The sequence below is a fragment of the Meleagris gallopavo genome, chromosome 9 (genome assembly GCF_000146605.3).
Source record: "Meleagris gallopavo isolate NT-WF06-2002-E0010 breed Aviagen turkey brand Nicholas breeding stock chromosome 9, Turkey_5.1, whole genome shotgun sequence".
In the NCBI taxonomy this organism is placed as follows: domain Eukaryota; kingdom Metazoa; phylum Chordata; class Aves; order Galliformes; family Phasianidae; genus Meleagris; species Meleagris gallopavo.
In genome coordinates, this window is record NC_015019.2 from 637,749 (window position 1) to 656,246 (window position 18,498).

Here is an 18,498-nt window from a genome sequence, read left to right on the forward strand (position 1 = left end):
TTTCCCTTGTGGGGCACGCTGAGTGGCCCTGTTACGTGCAATTACCAAACTGTGAGGCAAGTCCGTGCTGCTGAGATGTTGGTGTGATGCTGAAGACTTGAACCTGTCCATGGAGGACCGCCAAAGACACGGGGGGGAGGGGTCAGGAGGGGACCAGGCTGTGTTGGAGGGTTAGGGCTAGCAGCAGTTCCACACCCCAGCCCTGTAGGAGCTTTGCTTCCCCCCCTGTTGACAGCCTCCATGGAGGCAACATCTTGCTTAGGAGCCAGGTGGGTGCACTGCAGTGCGCCACGAAGGGGCTGCGCTGGGTCCCAGCCCAGCACAGGGAGGGGATGCACTTGCTGCTGTGCCCGCGTCCTGCCATCCATGTCCATGTGCCAAACAAAACCCTGTGGGTCAGACTGGAGCCAACTCCAAACCATGAAGCTCTCGTGGGTGGGTGCCCTTGGCACTCCCTGAGCAGGGCGAGAGGGCCTCTGACAGCCTTCAGGCTCTGGAGGGTTGCACAGAGGACTTGTGGCCGTCTGCAGGGTTGTTAGTCCCGAACTCCACGCTGTTTCCCGTTGGTGGAGGTTCAAGAGAAATGAGGGAGGCTTTCTGAGTTAACACAGAGCTGGCATCTTCCTCTCACAGCGACAAGGGCTGGGGTCCTTCGTTCAGCCATTTGCTCTTAACAGCCCAGCTGAGCTAAGGGAAGCCCTAGCCATAAGCTGGGAGCTCCTGGGGCTGTCCCGGGTGAGCAGCACCGGCCCAGCCTGCCAAGAGCTTCCTGGCCCAGGGCTGCTCCATGCATGTGCACAGCCCAGAGCTGGGGGTGAGGGAACCTGGTTCCCTCTGGGCACAGGAAAGCAACTGCAGGAGGGGTTCAGGGCCCCCCATCATCAGCAGGAGTCTGAAGTGAGGGCAGCTGTAAGGTCAGCCCAGTGCACGCTGCTTCAGTCGACCTGTTTACTGCGTAAATGTACGGGGAGAAAACCTTGTGTATGGAAGCTAAAGAAAAAGCCTATTTTTGCTATAAATATATTATGTTTGACATGGATGCGTGTTTTCTTTCTGGCTGGGGGTGGTTGTACTGGGATGGTGCTGGTACCTGGATGGCTGTGCTGGGCAGGGCTGGGTGTGCTGCCCAAAGATGCTGTAACATCCCAGCTAAGCTTTGCAGTGGGGAATTCCAGCACCAGGGACTGCACCACTGGAGAAATGGTGACATCATCTATCAGGAAGGCATGCAGAACTCAAGCATCCATTAGGATGAAACATAGCAGGGCTGGACAACTAGCTCTGCTCTCCTTGGCAATGCTCAGATCAGCATAAAACCTATTAACAACCACTGGGAGGGAAAAAATGCTCTATGTCAAATTTGGAATTAATCCTCCTTGAACCAATCAACAACTGCAAAATCCATCCCGTGCATTTTTTTTCCCCAACTGCATCAAACACTGTGTGATTGCAGGAAGCCTCAAGAAGCATTCCAGGTACAGGTGTGGGAGTCGGTTCCCCTGAGGATCTCCTCCTAAAACTCAATATTTGGAGACCAGCTTAAGACTTGAAGCAGGAACCTTAAGATCGTTTAAAAAGTTACTAGCAACCACCGATTTCACACTTTTTCAACAGTATTCTTTCCTCAGACCTTACTGAATACCAAGCTACCCCCACCTTTTAATACAAGTATCTGACCATAAACATCTTGTGTGACAGTGACATTAGAGTACACAAGGATAGAAGCTCACTGACATCCTAACGGACAGCATCTGCTGGATGGAGCAGCAACTCCACCTCTGTGCTCCTAGAGCAGCCAGCACGACTGCTGACACTCACAGTGGAATACAAGTGAACAGAGCCATTTGCACTCAGGTCAAGGAGGACAAGCTCTCAGCAGGTCAGCACAATTCCAGAACAGTCCTGCAGAAGTTACAGCTGCCCAGGGTCAGCTTCAGAGCTTGGCAGCACCACTGGCACCACAGAGATCTGCACTCCTGGGAGCACACTGCAGCTTTCACAGGGCAGGCACACAGACACCCCGGCACCAGGCTGCCCCGACAGCACGGGGAGGTGAAGGAAAGAAGCTGAGGGCAAGGAAATAAATAAATAATAAAAAAACACAATAAAAATGGGCCCCCCATCAGCACACCAGAACAAACCGCATGAGACACAGAGTAGAGGATTACAGGTTTTTTATTTGTCAAACATTCCCCCCTAGTCTAGCACATTCTACAGTCTTGCTAGCACAGATGGTAACAAAGAGCCTGTAATGGTTCAGAAGTTACACTGCTACAGAGAGCAAACAAAAGCAGAGATTTATTATGTAAAAAAAAAAATAAAATAAAATAATTCTCATGAGAAATGGGTGAAAGTGTGCAGAGGGAGATGGGGTGGGAAAGGCATCCGCTCGTGGTGCCCATCCTATGTGCAGTGCCTGTGCTGGCAGTGCAGAAAGCTGTGCTGGAAACACCTCTTCCCCAAACCAGCCCCAGCACTCTGAAGAAGGCTGCTTCCAGCAGAACTGCCCTACCCTGCAGAGCCAGACTCTCCAGACACTTTGGGAGCACCAGCTGTGGCCATGCCCTCCTGCCTGGCACCACAAGGGTCCCTTTCTCGAGGGGTTATGAGCTGTAGTGATGAGTTACACACGCTACTGAGCTTCAGGCACCCGGAGTCACCTCCTGCTTGCTTTTCCCCACGTGAATCAGAACAAACTTTTCACCAGGCATGCAGCTGAGGCAAACCCTACACCATCCCTGTTCAGGTTCACGTCCCAAAATTGATATACAAGTGTTTTTTTGGACAACGGTCCAAACTTGCACGTTATTTTGGTGACCCCCCCCTCTCCCCAGACACCCCCACCCACAGCACCAGACACAGGTTTCTCCCTCCTGGAGCAAGGCTAGCACTGCAGCATTTGAGTGTGACTATAAATAAGCACCTAAGTAAGAAAATGAACAAATCATGATCTATAGAAAAGCTTTCTAGGCATCTCCTTTGGAAAAGCTGATTAGTGCTACTTGCTTCTAGCATGAGCCTCAGTTATGAGCACAGCCGGGCTCCAGAATGCTCCCACTGCGTTCGTTCCTCTCGCTTAGCAGAATGACAGCACTGCTGCTTGTGAAGCAGCCCAGGCAGGGGGATGTCGTGGTTTTAGACACACCAGCTATGGAAATTAAGGGCTCTAAGCAGCTTTCAATAGCCCAAACTTTGACAGGGAGCTGGTAGTAGTGAAATACGCTCAAGTTATGAAGAAGTCTCAAGCAATTAGCTAAACTCAGGTGTAAATGAAAGCAATACACGTGCCTCCCAGCAGGCTCCATGGGCAGAACCCTTCAGGGCCCAGAGCACAGCGGCCTCACGTTGCGGAAGACAGCATTTGATCCTCTGGAGGTGAACGGAACTTGGTACGGTGAGGACAGGGAAGGTGTGCACAGCACGGCGGGGGGCTTCACGCCAGGAGCCCCCCAGGCACTTGTCAGGGAGCAGCAGTCCCCACAGCAGCGTCCCCTGCCCTCCTTCCCCAGCAGGCTCAGAGCTGCTCCCTAACCCCAGCCCGATCCCTCCTTACGGGAACAGCCCCCAAAAGTCCCTGCTGGTCATTGCTGCTGCCTCAGAACAACGACCCACCGAGATGCTGTGCCGCACTCAGCATCTGTCGGAAGCAAACACAAATCCCAGGGAAGTGCTGAGTGAGACCTCTCCTCCCAGCCTTCAGCAAGCGGTGGTTTAAGAACTTTAAAGTCCTTTATGTCCTATGAGGAAACATCCCAGGCTAGAAAAGCTTTATGAAGGAGAAGTTATTTGAGAAGGGGTTGGAGAACTCCCAAATTCTCAGCATCTCTGCCCTCCGTGACCGGGATCCAAACCGCCCTGCCACACATACCAACAAGCAGAGAATCTGCCCGAGCCCACAACATTGCATTCATTGCTCACTGAGCACCATCCTCAGCACCAGCACATGCTCTCCAGCTCCTTCAGCCCTTGCCAGCTGCTTTTGTGTTGAAGGGATGGAGAGCACCTGTTGCTAACAACGCCCTTCCTATTGCTTTGGGCTCTGTTTTCATGATACAGGCATTAGAGAGTCACACTGAGCAGCACTGGCTGTGCTGCTATCCTGTCCTTGATACACAGCTGTGAAGCAGCAGAACCACCCCTAAGCACGGCAGCCGTCAGCTCACTCTGCACATCATGGGACTTGTTTGCCCTGGGGGTCCAAGCAAACAAAGTGGCCTATTATCAGCCAGAAAACCCAAATCCCACCGGATCTATTAAGTGAATCAGCATAATGGCCAGTCATTATGTGCAATACATGCCGTATGTAGCATGAGGTGTTTGTGGAAAGGCTATCTGTCGATTTGAGTAATGAACTAACTGCAGTGAGAATATGCATCCCTGGCTCAAGACCTGGTATCCCAGCTTATGATCTGCCTCCTCAATGTTTCTGGTTTTGCTGCAGCAAGGTGTGGCCAGACATGCAGATGGTGGATTATTTTTAAGTGCATTGCCATGAGGTCTGCCACAGAGACTGCCTTCAAAGCAGAGGTTATCAGACTACACAGGGGCTCTGACGGCCGAGCATGCTGAGGATAAGGCTGTTGAAGACTCATTGGTGCAGGCAGGCAGACAAACCACTCCCAGTGTTCCAATCTCCACTCAAATGAAAACGAAATGAGGACCATGACAACAGAGCAGACAAGCTGGCAAGACAACATGGCTCATGGCACTGCATGATGGAAACCAGAGCAGAAACCACCTCCTCCTTCAGCAAGGAGCCCAGAGGGGTTCTGCCAGACCCAGCCTACTGGAATACCCTAAAAGCACCACCACGTCTCACCAGGTCTTGCCACTGCCAGCACCAAATGGCAGCAGAAATGTGCCAAGTGAACTGGTCTCCTCTTTCCTGGCTTCTGTCCTGCAAGAACCAAGAGATGCGACAAGCTCTGACACAGCCCCAGGGAGGTGCTCCCCAGCAGCAGAAGAAACACCAGCAACAAATAAAAATCACAAAACCCAAGATGACAGCTACCAAACACACCAGCTAGTGCTCTCCATCGCTCTGCCTGGAAGCCAGCAGATGGAGCATGGCCAAGCCCACACCATCCCACAAATGGGAATCCCTGCAACGCAGCCCAGCTGCCGAAGGGACGAGGAGTGCAGTTACTGACTGGCATTCCCCAGCACAGTGGGAATGCTGGATCCAGGGGAGCACATGAGAAGCTGTGGCTGAATGCCATGCTGGTGCCTTCCACTTGCTTTAGTGGAGGCAGTTATTCCCCAGTTACACTGCAGTGCTCTTCCCACTTGTACTAACGACATCTTCAGCTTCTTGGCCCAAAATGCCTTAGGCCTGTCCCCTCCCACTCTGTAGTGTTATCTGCTATCAAGGGGACAGATGCAGCAAGTGTTGGTTTTTTTTATATCCAATAATCTCATTTTCAATTAAAATATATAATATATATTTAAAAAGGTTTAGAAAAGCTTCTATGTAATTTGCAGCTACTTTTACATATAGATTACAATAATGTACAACCCTTCCCCACGGCGGTTGGAAACTGTGGGGATCTGCCAACTCTCCCCTCAATCATATACATTATCCAACATCAAATATGTTTGTTCCTAATACAGCTTTGAAAAAGAAGTCTGTCACTGGCACCTCCTCAGAGGCTCCCGATACGCCTAACGGGGACACACTTAACATTGGCTTCATATTCACTGTAGAAAGTTCCCAGATTAGTAAAAAAATATTTCATCTATAGAAAATGCCCTTCTGAAAAGCAACCAGGGCTCTGTTAAGGCCACACCCAGGCTTTCCCCTTCTCTGCTGTAGCATGACAGATGAGAAACAAACCCCCAGATGATGTTTTCACGTCCCAGAAACAGCTATTGGCACCCGTGCCTATTTTACATCAGCCTGGTGTATTGGGAATGTGCTGAGAACAGCATAGGGACTTCTCTGAACATGCTTAGGATTCAACAGGGCACAGTTGGCACAGTGGAAAACTCAACACTGCTTCTCTCAGATGAATGAAGGAAGCCCCTAATGCCACAACCACAGCCCTTCGCTGCACAAAGATGACGGCTGATCCGGTGAGAAGGGCACAATGGAACCACCGACCCCAGCCCCATAACAGCACCCCTCTTCCCACCAGGCTTCCACCAGCACAATGCTTCCCATTCCTCAGCCAGTCCGTGGGAATCCAAGTGCACATCTGGTGGCTTTAATGAAAACGTCCAACTATTTCAAGGCAAGAGGGAAGCGAGCAGCCCTCCGCCAGCCCGAGGCACTGGGACACTCTGCCGTAGCAGAGAGAGGACAGCCATGGAGACATTCCTCCAGCAAACCCAACTCTTCACATGGGAAAACACTACTGCCCGCCACAGAGGCTTCTGGCCAAGGTTTCTCCCAGGGCTCCTCTCCGGACACACACAGCCCAGGGTTTCCCCAGAAGGTCCATGGCAGGGTCAGGTTTGTAGGAAGAGACGTGGCACATAACAGGATTCTTATTTTTAACCTCTTCCTGTTGCAGCCAGATGCAGTTTTGCCCCTTCTTCCCAGGTGGGCAGCCCCTTCTGCCCAAGGTGTGGCGTGCAGGGAAAGCAAATCCAACATGCTCCGTTCTTTTCTCTGCCAGGGGTGGGAAGCGAAGTCAGAACCCAATGTTCAAAACCTGAAGGACACTAGGGAGAAGAAAAAGAGTGAACACAGTTAGATCTCAGCTTCGGTGGCAATCCTGGATGCACAGATAAGGAGATGGTTACTATCAGTCAGCTCTGTGCTGCTCAAAGGATGCCCACTTACACTAGGGAACAAACACAGAGACCTTGATGGAGGAGTCAAGTAGAGGACACAACTGCTCAGCCCCAAACTCAGAGTACCATTGAGACAGAAAGACGAAACAAAAGCACAAAGGTCAGAAGTAAGCACTCCTCCTGCGAGCTGATGGCACCAAAGCTCCGTGAGATAAGCAGGTGTTAAGGACTGGGCTGCCACCAGAAGCACTGTGGGAAAGTAGCAAGGAAGAGCAGCCACGAATGTGAGTTGGGAGGGAAAAGACGAAGACCCTCCGCCTCATTCTGGCTGGACCCCGAGCAGCAAACAAGGCTTGGGAGAGATCTCAGCAGATTTAAGACTATCTGAGGCAGAATGAGAAGGTAAATGCAGGGCACCAAGTCTATCCCATTCAGCAATAGCGCCGGTGAGCACAAAATGAAACCTGTGGGAAGCTGAAGAAGCAGCAGGAGGGGATCAGCCCCCACAAGAAGAAAAGCAGCCAGAGCAACAGGCTCCAGGGAAACTGTGAGACAACGCAGGGGGGTCAGTTAGCTATTAAATGTCTAATAGAACAAAATGCAGTGTTGGGACTGAAAGGAATTAAAGAACAGCATGGAAACACAGAGACTGGCCCAAGCTGGGCGAGGGATAAAGGGCTTTGCAGGCTACAGAGCAAATCCCAACTGAACGCGTGAAGATCGTTAACTAAGCTCTACCAGAAGAGCAGATGGATCTCACACCAAAATGGCACAGAAAGGCACGAGGCTGAGCAAGCACAAAGCCACCAACAGGGGACACCAGCATGAAGCACTGGAGGAGCACCTGCAGGCCAACCACTACTTCCAGATGTGGCCACGCTTCCTGCACAGCCTTCAGCCCACAAAGCACTCTGCACATCGAGCACCTTAACCACAGTTATCCATGCAGTCAGCAGCAGAAATGGCAGCATTTCCACATTTCCCAGTCAAGGAAAGTGGTGGCATGCTTCCACTCTTCCTTGCAGGCCAGGAGGTACTCTGAGGGCTTTGCATCACTGCTGGGCAGAGGCAAGGGTTTGGTGTTGGATCTTTCATCTCCATGTAAAGGGGCCTAAGCAGAGCACTGAGGAGCTGTGGACACACTCATCAGTGCTTAACACAGCAGAAGGGGATAAAGTCATGTCTGCTCTGCGCATCGTGAGGAACAGTGACTGTTCCAAATCACAGGGCATGACCACCAGCACTCACTGACGAGCAGCTTTTGCTCAGCATTTCAGCCATACCCGACCCAAGGGGACACAGACCAGCCTGCAGACACTGCTTAGGAGGGCTCTAAGGTTAGCAGTCATCCACGGTAGTTTTCACCAGTGTGAACTTCACACGGCAATATGAAAGCCTGGCACACCAGAACAAGGTTACTCTGCTTTGATTAAACAACACACGCACTGAATGTATTGAACAAGAGCACAGCTGCTGCTAGGAGCCTCATCTTCTCCCTCTGCCCTCCATTGCAGCCATAGCTTCACCAGCACTAGTCCCTACCCTTTGATAAACATTTGGTCAGCTTCCCCTATTTTATACCCCTACAAAAAATAAAGCTGTGTGTGACATGCTGTATTCTGTTGACTATCCAGCCCAGCTAACGGATGCAGTCAGGACTGCAGGATATCTGCAGCATCCACGTTTCATAAACACTCCTGTGAACATTTCCTTCCATAAAGTGGATGCGCTCTCCAGATGTGATGCATGGCATACAGAACCACCAGAGCTCAGGACAAGGCCCCATGGAAACAGCGCTGAGGATGCACCAGCCTCTGCCACCAGCTTGCAAACTCTCTTCACACGGCTGAAGAGCTTTGAATCAAAACTGAGTTTCCATATTCCACCTGAAGTGCAGATGCCCAATTTAAGGCAAACACTGTAATTCAGCAGAGCACACTTAATGAGTGCACAAGGTTATAAAAAGCCCAGCAAGGAAACAGGGGAAAGGCATTCAACTGTGCTTAAAAAGTCAATATATAATGGTGTATCAATGTTTAAGCATCACAGGCCCAAAGGACAGCATTTCATTGCATCCAGTCCATAGTACTTGCCTGGAAGGCTTTACTGGTGCAGAACAGGGAAGTGTTCAGCCTGATATCTGACCTGCAGCATGAACAGCAGCAGCAATCAGCAGAGAACTCAGGCTGAAGGAACCTCCAGAGGTCACCCAGTCAAAACTCCTTGCTCAAAGCAAGACTGTCTTCAGGTTACTCACTTGCCTTGGAATGAGTATTAAGGTCAAGCACATGATAATTCTGCTCATCCTCCATCATTTTGAAGCTCAAGAGCTTCCCACAACTCAAGCAATATCTGCAGTTTGCCCTTCCATCTGCCCAGCATTATAAATTGAGCTTGCAACACCAACAAATCCCACATCTGTCTCCTCAGGATATACTCCTGGCAACTCTTCCACCTCCCAACCAGTACCCAGCCTGTGCCTCAGCCCATAAGGAAACTGCCCCTTTTCCATTAGTTAGGTGAGCTCCAAGTGTGAAACATGCCTACATCTCCGGTGTGACACCACTGACACATCCTTCCTCCTTCCATCCCCACTCACACCACACACTCCCATTTTCTCTTCCTCTTCCATTCTAATGGCTGCATAGGCTGACAAACAGGTAAACCAGACCTTACAGACACCATTTCCAGATAAGGGAAAGGCAGAAGGGCAGATAACCGAGAGCATCTGTGTCCTGCTACATGCAGGCAAAGCAGACAATCATGAAACAGATAGGCTTTGCATACTAGAAAACATTGCAAGCATAATTACAACCTGGATAGAAACAGAGCGTGTGCCTGCTCAGTTCAACAGCTCTGAATGTACCATTTTCATGTAAGCAGAATACGTTCTCATGTCAAATTCAGAGCTAAAAGCATCAAATGGAAAAGACCAACCGCCTGTAGAACAGACATCTTTGCTAATGAGAGACAGCAAGAATTTCATTCAGTTTGCTGCTCTACTTCATTAAGAAACTTACTACCTGGTCAAGTTAAATCCACTCTCCTTCACAGTCTTTCCCCTTCTAATAGGGAATGCAGCTCTACCAGAGCTTTGTCCTGAAAGAGAACTCTCTCTTCCAAAGACTTCTCTTCCACTACTGACAGTGGGGCACAGGAAGCTTCCCAGACAGGGCTGATGCTGTTACAACAGAGCCGTGGTACTCTACATGGCACCGCTTACCTTTTGTGCTCCTGAAGTTAACTTGGTACCCAGGTGTGGCTGGAAGCCTGTGAGCTGCTGGGATAGCTGGGAGTAGACGGAACAGGTTCAAAATTAAAATCCAGTCCTTCTCCATCCATGAGTTCACTGTTGATTATGTAATCCATATCACATTCAAGATTCTCCATGTACATGTCAATGTCCAGGTCAATGGGCAGCCTGTCCTGGTTCAAGCCCAGAGGAGCAGGGCCAGCAGAAGAAAGCAGTGGAGGACTGCCCAGCTGCACCGACTGGGCAGCTGTTGCAGAAACTGGAGTCTTCAAACTGTTAATGCTGGCAGTGTTTTGAGGAGATGCTACTATAGGAAGCGTTGATGGCAAAACACTGGCACCAACTGGTTCTGCCTGCTGCTCTGCAGGCTTTCCTCGCACGTTGCCTGAGCTCATCTTACTCTGAGTGGATTGTCCACCTAGAAGCAGAAGAGTTCGGCTGCTCATCCTGCCACCAGTCTGCGGGAGAACTGGATCCACCTGAGTCATCAGCACATCCCTTGGAGGCGGAGAGCCGGGTGTCAGAAGAGCTTCCAAGGTCTGCGGGCCGGAGAAATGGCTGACAGAACTCTGCAGAGACATTTCAACAGGGTTAAACAGGGAATTGCCAAACGTAGTGGTCTGACCAGCCGCATTTGGGCTCCTCAAGGAAAAGCTGGAATCTCTCTGGATCTGACCACTGGAGGCGGATTGCTGAGTAGACAGCACAGATGAGCTGGGAGACATCAAATTCAACCCATCGATGAGCTCAAGCTCCTCCGTCACGGTTGGTGGAACGTTGCTGGACGCACTGGAGTACACCATAGACGGGAGAAGCTCTTCGTCGTGGAGGTCATCCTGCTCGGTGAGGATTGGAGAAAGCCTGGCACTGATGGTGCTTGCATTGGAACTGGTTCGAGGCCTGAAAGTGTTCCACACGTCAGAGTCCTCGTTGCTTCTCGAGGATGGGCTCCCAGGCCACTTTGGGAACTGGGAGCCAGGGCTGTCAGCAGTGGCTTCTGGTGCAGACTGGAGAGGGGGCTTCTTTTTGGATGCTTTACTTCTGACTTTAGCGAGTTTGCTGCTGTTGTCCATAGATGCAGCTCTTCTTCTTGGTGCTTTTCCACTTTTACCACCTTCAGGATTGAGCATCCACCAGGAACTCTTCCCCGTGGCTTCATTATGAACTTTAATGAACTTGCTGTGCAGAGACAGGTTATGCCTAATAGAGTTCTGAAAAGAAAACAAAAAAAAATACAAGATGTGAGGACTGCTTACACCACACCTCTCAATTAGAAATCTCACAGTGTATTCAAACAGCATCCAGAGAAGAAAGGCATAGCAAAGTGCTACTTGTCTAAAGCCTGCTATTTCTGCTTGAACATGCTTGACAGCACCAGCAAGAAGTGCAGTGCCTCACTGCAGCACCAGGTGTGAAACCACCACAGTACTGACACAACACTCCCAATTCCATTTACCCGTCACCTTTTTCACCTCCAATACAAACAAGAGAGAATCTGTGGAGCAGGAGTCCTGCTAAGGCTGGAGGCTGCCAGCCTCACTCTGCAAGGATGCAGTACGCGGTGTGCTTCTAATGGGGTAAGATGTTCAAGCTGATAATGCACTCCCACACGGTACATGCCAGTTTTAGCCTCTCCCATCTTCCCATTTGGCAAAGCATGCATTCCTCGTCCCTCCCAACACCCTTCATGTGGTTGAGCTTTGCTAGAAACTGCCAGCTAAAATGGCTGCACATTGATGTCAAAGCAAATTTTCATCCTGCAACTGTGCTGATAAACCTCCCTGTGCTTTAGGATCAGCAGGCTGTTTGGGCAGACCCTCCATGAGTCTCCCCAAAGCCTGTGCTGGGCACTTAATTAGTTCAGATGGGCAAATTGCACATAATTAAAAGCTGCTTTATCAGTAGCACAACAGTGGACCAAGGCAACGCCTGTGTCATACAAGCTAAAAGGCTCAGAGCAGCCTTCAGTTTTCACGCACAACATCACCGCTCTGAACCAACTGTGCTTTTATCATCCTTTTCCACTGCTTCTAAGCACAGCTCTTCCTGCCTGCTGGCTTTCCCTCTCCCCACCCTTTCCTCTCATCTGAGTCCTTACCATGCTCATTTTGTCCACCTCAAACATACTGTCCTAAAGCAGAGAATCTGCAGATAAACACCATGGGCACAGTGGAAAGTTTAGTGCAGATGGAAGGAGATGTGCAAATGGTTCTGTGTCAGCTCTTATTTCAATCATTGGCTGTTGAGGATTTGGAGAAAAACATTCCCAAAGGACACACAAGCTCTTACTCTCACTTTCATTCTTCTCCACGTCCAGAACACCAATCAGAGTGGTACCATCTCCTGGGAAGCTGTTGCCCTCATTTCCAAAGCACTGCCCCACTCCCCAAGTGACCACGCTTGCTATGCATGCTCCTACAGCAAGAACCTCCCAGATCTTCACTCATCCCCCTGACATTAACTTGTGAGTTGCTGTAGACACACCAATGCAGTCTGCAGGACTGGGCAAGTGTTCCTGCATTGCTACAAGAGATCCGTGAGCAACAAAACCTGAAGAAAAATAACATCACTTTCCACATCCTAATAACATCACTTTCCACATCCTAATAACATCACTTTCCACATCCTAAGTTTTAGTACCAAATTTTCTGGCTGAACAGCAGCTTGAAAGAAGACATCTTGAGATAGCTATTTTGGGAAGCCTGAAACCCTTGCACAAAAGGTAGCAAAGGGCTCACAAACATCCCTGCTAAGCAGCCACGATGGTCAGTGGCCACAGACACAGATGGAGGCTGCACTGCTCCATCTCCCTCCGCACAGCACACGGCTCTCAGGCTCCTCTTTCAGCTGTGCTTTGCTTTTGGGCTATCTCCACGCTAACAGAAGTACAGAACAGAACAGATGTGTGGTCAGGGGTGCGCTGGGCTGGCTGTGTATCATGCAAGCAGCAAACTCAGCCATGGGGATGAGAGGAGCCCCTGCCCTGGCAGCTTCCACGCCGTGTGCTCCCCAGCATGAGGATGCAGCTGTCAGAGTGACGCAGGTCTGACACACGGAGGGCACCCTCAAATCTCACTGAGAAAGCGAGCGGAAAATTCACCATAAATAACCGCAGAACTCCAAGTGAAACCTGGCAGGAGAGGAAATGACAGAATTCAGTCCCCTAGGCAACCCTGACGTATTTCCTTTCTCGACGTTAAGCAACTTGAACTAAAAGCAGAGCTGCAATTAACTTCAGAGATGCTGCAGAGCAGTCTGGGTGCTCTGCAATGCTGATACTGGGTGCCAACACGGGCTGTGGGTCTGCAGTGCCTGCAGTGCCTCCAGGCAGAGCACAGCCTGAGTGTGGGGATGGGGACAGGATGGTGCCAAAGCCATGGGAACCTCTTCGGCAATGAGCTGGGGAATGGGCGACTGCATCTCATAGAGAATCTTATGGAGAACAGCTGTGTGTTGCAGTGAAAAAAAGCCCCCACTGGGGTCTCTGATCCCTTTTGGATCGGAGTTGATGCCTTTAAACCACATTCAGACTAGAAGGAAATTAATGACAGCTATTACACAGATTAAAGCTTGGCCAGAAACATTTACTTAAACAATCAGTGATTCCCCAGGCCCCAACCACTCCATGTCTGGGGCAGCATACACACACCAACAGCCACAGCTGCGTGCCTAACAGCACGCAAACCACCTCCTCGTTCCCCAGCAGTTATTACTACACTGAATCTTCTCAGTTGATAACATCTCCTGGCTCTACATAAAGGAAAGGAGCGATCCGTGCCGCCACGCAGCAGCACAGTGCAGAGCCCCGTTTGGTCTGCAGGCAAAGCATCACCCACCAGGTGGTGCCTAAGGCCATCAGCTCTCCCCAGCGGCCTTCCAGACAGCGCATCACATCCCACCCGCAGCACACAGCTGCTTCCTACAGAAGCCAGCGATGGCCCTTCCAAGGCACTGCATGGCTTCAAGGGTAGGCTGGGGTTGTTGCCCATCCCACTGCCCACGTTTGCCTGGGTTTTCAGGCAATGCTCCATCAGCACCGCAGCCATTTCTCTGACAAAGTCTCAAAAGTTGCTACCACAAATCCCAGAGGAAGCCTCAGACAAAAAAAAAAAAAAAAAAGTAAAGTCTACTACTGAAGAATCGGGGACAGAACAAAAGAAAACAAGACGTGCAATCCCTGCACTGCATTCTCACTGCCTCGCGGGCACACAAAGAACACGGTCACATCCAGCACAGGGCCATGTTCCAAAGCCAGGCCTGTAATTGCACTGAATTATAATTTGCCACGGCATTCTTCAGAGGCTGCACGAGGGAGGACGCCCCGCCTCCCACATTTGTCAGTGCCTGTCTCAGCACTCACCCCGTCACTTGGCTCCCAAGGCTTTGGGAAAAGGCTTCATGGCAGAGATTTTGCAAAGCTGTGCTCCAGCAAGTAAACAACTGCTCCAGAGCTGAGCCGTGTCCCTGCAGCCGCCCTCCAGCACGGGTGCAGGCCTCAGCCTCGCAGACAGAAAGCTGCTGCTTAGGAGGGACGTTTTCCCCTCTCTGCAATCTTTCTGAGCTCAGAAGGAGGAAATCCTAGCTCTCTAAAAGAGGGAAACCGTGACACTTTAGATGTTGAACATGGCAGGCAGGCAGACACAGCAAAAGCTATTTGGGATTAGATAGAGCAGGAGGAACTTGTTGGAACAAGCCATGCCAGCATCCCAGGAGCTTCTGCCTTTCAGGGCTGCCTGATAGATGAAGCTGTGCTGCAAAATTCATCTCCCAGCAATGCAGCTTTGCCAAACGGACAGGGAGCAGCAAAAGCTCCCAAGGGTTGGAGCACACTGCATGGGGCAGAGGGAATGCTGCCAAAAGGAGAACTCTCCCCTTCTTGGACCAGAACAACTGCACCCTGGGAAGGAAAAACAAGAATCACCCACAGAACTTAAAAAGAACCCCCACAAATCTAATGCAGCATGGCTCTGTTGTACCTCTGTAGGTTACTCTGTTCTGGTTTCTGTTAAATTTAGTTAGGTGCCAATGACGACAGCGACAACATCAGCAATCAAAGCGATGTAGAATGCACACCTCTTCATTTTCACTGACAGAACGCCTGAGGGAGATTAACACCACCTCTGCCTCCCTCTCTGCACAGCCAGCAGCTGTGGGCAGTGGGCAGCCAGGCTCCATGCTGAGCCCTCCCCACATACAGATGTGCACTGGACTGAAGCTCGTGCAGAACAGCACCTTGCTCAGAGCTAAAATGCTGAGCTTCAGTTTTACATTTCCTTTTGCTTTACGGCTTTTGGGCACGCAGCCAATTGTGCCTCAGCAGGCAACAACAGGGAAATACTCCGAAGGGCTTCACAACCTGTCAACGATTCTACGACTGCTCTCTGTACATCTGCCTACAGAAAAAGTGAAACTGGCTGGGCAGCAGTCAGTGAGCCAATGAATGATGAACAGCTCACCTCCAGCAAAACAAGCACGCGCTTAATTGGAACTGAATTGGAACTCATTTGCAAGGTGTGAGGATAACCTGCAGAACCTCCCAGCCAGGGCTGCTTTTGCTTTCTGGCTGCTGCTCTTCTATGGAGGACTTTCAAAGCTGCTGTCACAGCTGTAGCAGTCAGAGAAGTCCCTCCTCCTTGTGATCTGCAGTGCAGCCACTGGAATTGTTGCACCATGCACACACACATCTGAATGGAAGCAAACACAGAGTGCCAGAACACAGCGTGGCACTTCAGCCTCCTGCAACCACTGCTATGCTGCAGAACCGTTTGTCCTTTCCTTTCCACTGCACACATAGGAAAAGGCTGATCTTCCCTACGCTGAAGTGATGTGGAAGAGGCCAGCTTCAAGTTCCTTCTGCTCCTACAGAAGAGAAGACAGGGGGTTTGGTAGAACGTTACAAGCCTGGCTTTGGAACGTGGCCCTGCGCTGGACGGGACCACATTCTTTGTGCCCATCACTGTGCTGAATCTGCTTATAGTCGCAGACACACAAAGTGCAACAGGAGCACACAGGGACAGCTGCAGAGGGGTTTGTGTCCTCTTGCTGAGCAAGGCACAGCTCGGCCCAAAGCCCCCACGCCCCCCATCCTACAGGCAGAGAGCCGGAAGCAATGATCCTCTTATCCTGGAGCAGCTTGCAGAGCCCACGAGAGGATTACAGCGGCTGCAGGCACACCCCTGCGCCAACACTTCTCCCCCCAGCCCGGTTAATTCTTAACCCCAGCTGAATTACATTAGGGAGCAGACAGACTGCACACCCAGCAGGTCTGGCCCCTCACACAGTTCAGGAACAGCAAACAGCACCTTCCTGAGAACTGAGTTTTCCTGAATTCAGAGGTCACACCCTCACAGACCGTAACAGCTGTGTTTCCCTCCATTGTGTGCTGGGGTAAAGCAGCTGCAAAGCCATTCTGAAGCAACAAAGACTTCACAGGTTTTATATTAACTAGAGCAGATGTGTATAATGCTCTAAACACATTCACTTCTTTAACTTCCCATCTAAAATTCTCTATTAGAACTACACAACGCGATACATTACCAGTGTGTCTGGTAGGACAGCAGGAACATCACAGCTCAGGGGGCTGAAGGCATCTTAGCATCCCAGCAGCACTGGGCAGCAGCTCCACCTTTGGTTCCCTTATCCAAACTCACTCAGTTCAACACTGAAAAAGCTGCCCAGAAGAGTCCTTAACTTGAGCAAAAAGAACTGGAGCTCCCCACACATCTCTGTGGCAGTCTGGATGGGATGAAGCAGCCCTCAGGCTGCAGGGCTACAAAGGAACTTCATCACGAGGAAAAAATCATTGCAGAACAGCGACAGAGCACAGGTTGCTTTCCCCTGTGCACAGATCCCCATTTCCATCTTTCTGAACGTTAAATCTGACTACATTTCCTAAACACGATACGTAAGGCCAACAGTCCCTTTGCACATTCATATAAGAGGACAGCCATGCTTTACCAAGCTTCATGCCCACTTACTGCAGCGCCCAGCTGGGCACGATGCTTCAGCTTCCCCACAACATCCTGGGATACATTTAATAAGACAGAACTTCAGATTCAGGCTCTGCTGCCAAACAGATGCAGACACATTCCTGAAGAGAACAGACACCGTTCCAGGAACTGTTTGTCAGAAGAACACGAGTCTGTGCAACAGTAGGAGCAGCACAACGTGCACAGCCCGAGGTGGGAGAACCCTCTGCCATGAGCCTCCCAAACCTACTGAAAAGAACAACCGTGTCCTGCCTCAAACTGAAGCTTAATGATGGTTCAACCTGCACAAAGAAGAGATTTAACACGAAGAAATACGCACGGATACTCAAATTTAGCTAAACTACGCTTAGCTGTCAAAAAGTGTGAGAAATACAGTGTGAAAAAGTTCTGTGTCAATCCATGCCAACCTGGGCTGAGACAGCTGCACCTCTCCCACCACTCCTGCCCTCTCTCCAGCCAACAGGACTCCCACAGCTGCTCAGTGAGCTCAGTGAGCCCCTTCAGAGCTGCGCCAGCTGCAGGCATCCCCACCAACACCGTTAGAAGCAAAGCTGACTCTCAGCGCTGACCGGGTGCTCAGTCACACAGGAGAGGAACGCAGAGCCGGAGTTGTGGAAGCCCCAAACCCACCGGCTCACGTTGCAGCTCAGGCTGCAAACAGGAGCACAGCATCACTGCGGTGCTGCCCCTTCAGCCCCCACTCCTGGGGCAGCTGCTGTGAGGTACATATGCATGCAGCTCATGGGGCTGTTTCACAGCCCAGCTCTCACATCACCCCTTCTCTTTGCTGGAGCCCACCTGACCGAGCAGCATATGCACTGCAGCTGCCAACCTCAGAGGATGGAAGCGGAGCCGGGTCTTTAACTGAATGCAGAACCTGCCCATGCACAGAGCAGTAGGAGAGGGCAGATAGGAAGATGTTTGCAGCTCTGAGGTGCGTTTTCCCTATGCCAAACTCCAGCAGAGGTCCTCAGTCCCCGCAAAGCGACTTTCAGACAGAGCACGCTTTTAAAGGAGGTCCTTAACGCCAAGAATGCCTGCTATGAAACTGTTATTTACACGGAGCCCTGCGCACCGGGGCGACAAAGAACTGCGGCCTCGAGTTAAAAAACCCTTCAGCCGATGCCTCAGCAGCTCCTCGACGGCCTCTGCGGCAGCTCTGTTCCTTCCAGCACAGCCCAGAGGACACGAGGAGCGAGCGCAACGAGGCACAGCGCCGGGCCGCGATACCGGCACGGAGCGGGACGAGGAGCAACAGGTGAACGCGGCCGCGAACGGCCCCGCGGGGAGAGCGAACAGAAGGAGCGTCTCGAAGCGACCCCGCGGCCCCGGGCCCCGCGCACCTTCCATCCGGCGGAGCTGTTGCTGTCCCCCTTGTCCTTGAAGTAGGGTACGGATCGGACCATCCACTCGTAGATCTGCGCCAGCGTCAGCCGCTTCTCGGGCGCGCTCTCGATGGCCTGGCTGATCAGCTCGGCGTACGACTGGTTGCCCCACGCGTTCCGCCGGGAGCCGCCCTTC

At 51.1% G+C, this 18,498-nt stretch overlaps 1 protein-coding gene across 1 annotated transcript in view; it reads right to left on the reverse strand.

Moving 5' to 3' along the window:
* Positions 1–2,157: 2,157 nt before the first annotated feature.
* FOXO4 (forkhead box O4) overlaps positions 2,158–18,498 on the reverse strand; it is a 16,632-nt gene continuing 291 nt past the window's right edge. Inside the window, exons 2-4 of the mRNA XM_010715131.2 lie at positions 18,321–18,494; positions 9,959–11,199; positions 2,158–6,663 (exon numbers count right to left, since the gene is read on the reverse strand). Of these exons, the coding sequence (XP_010713433.1) occupies positions 9,976–11,199; positions 18,321–18,494 (1,398 nt within the window). The 3' untranslated portion in view covers positions 2,158–6,663; positions 9,959–9,975. The remainder of the gene's footprint in view (positions 6,664–9,958; positions 11,200–18,320; positions 18,495–18,498) is intronic.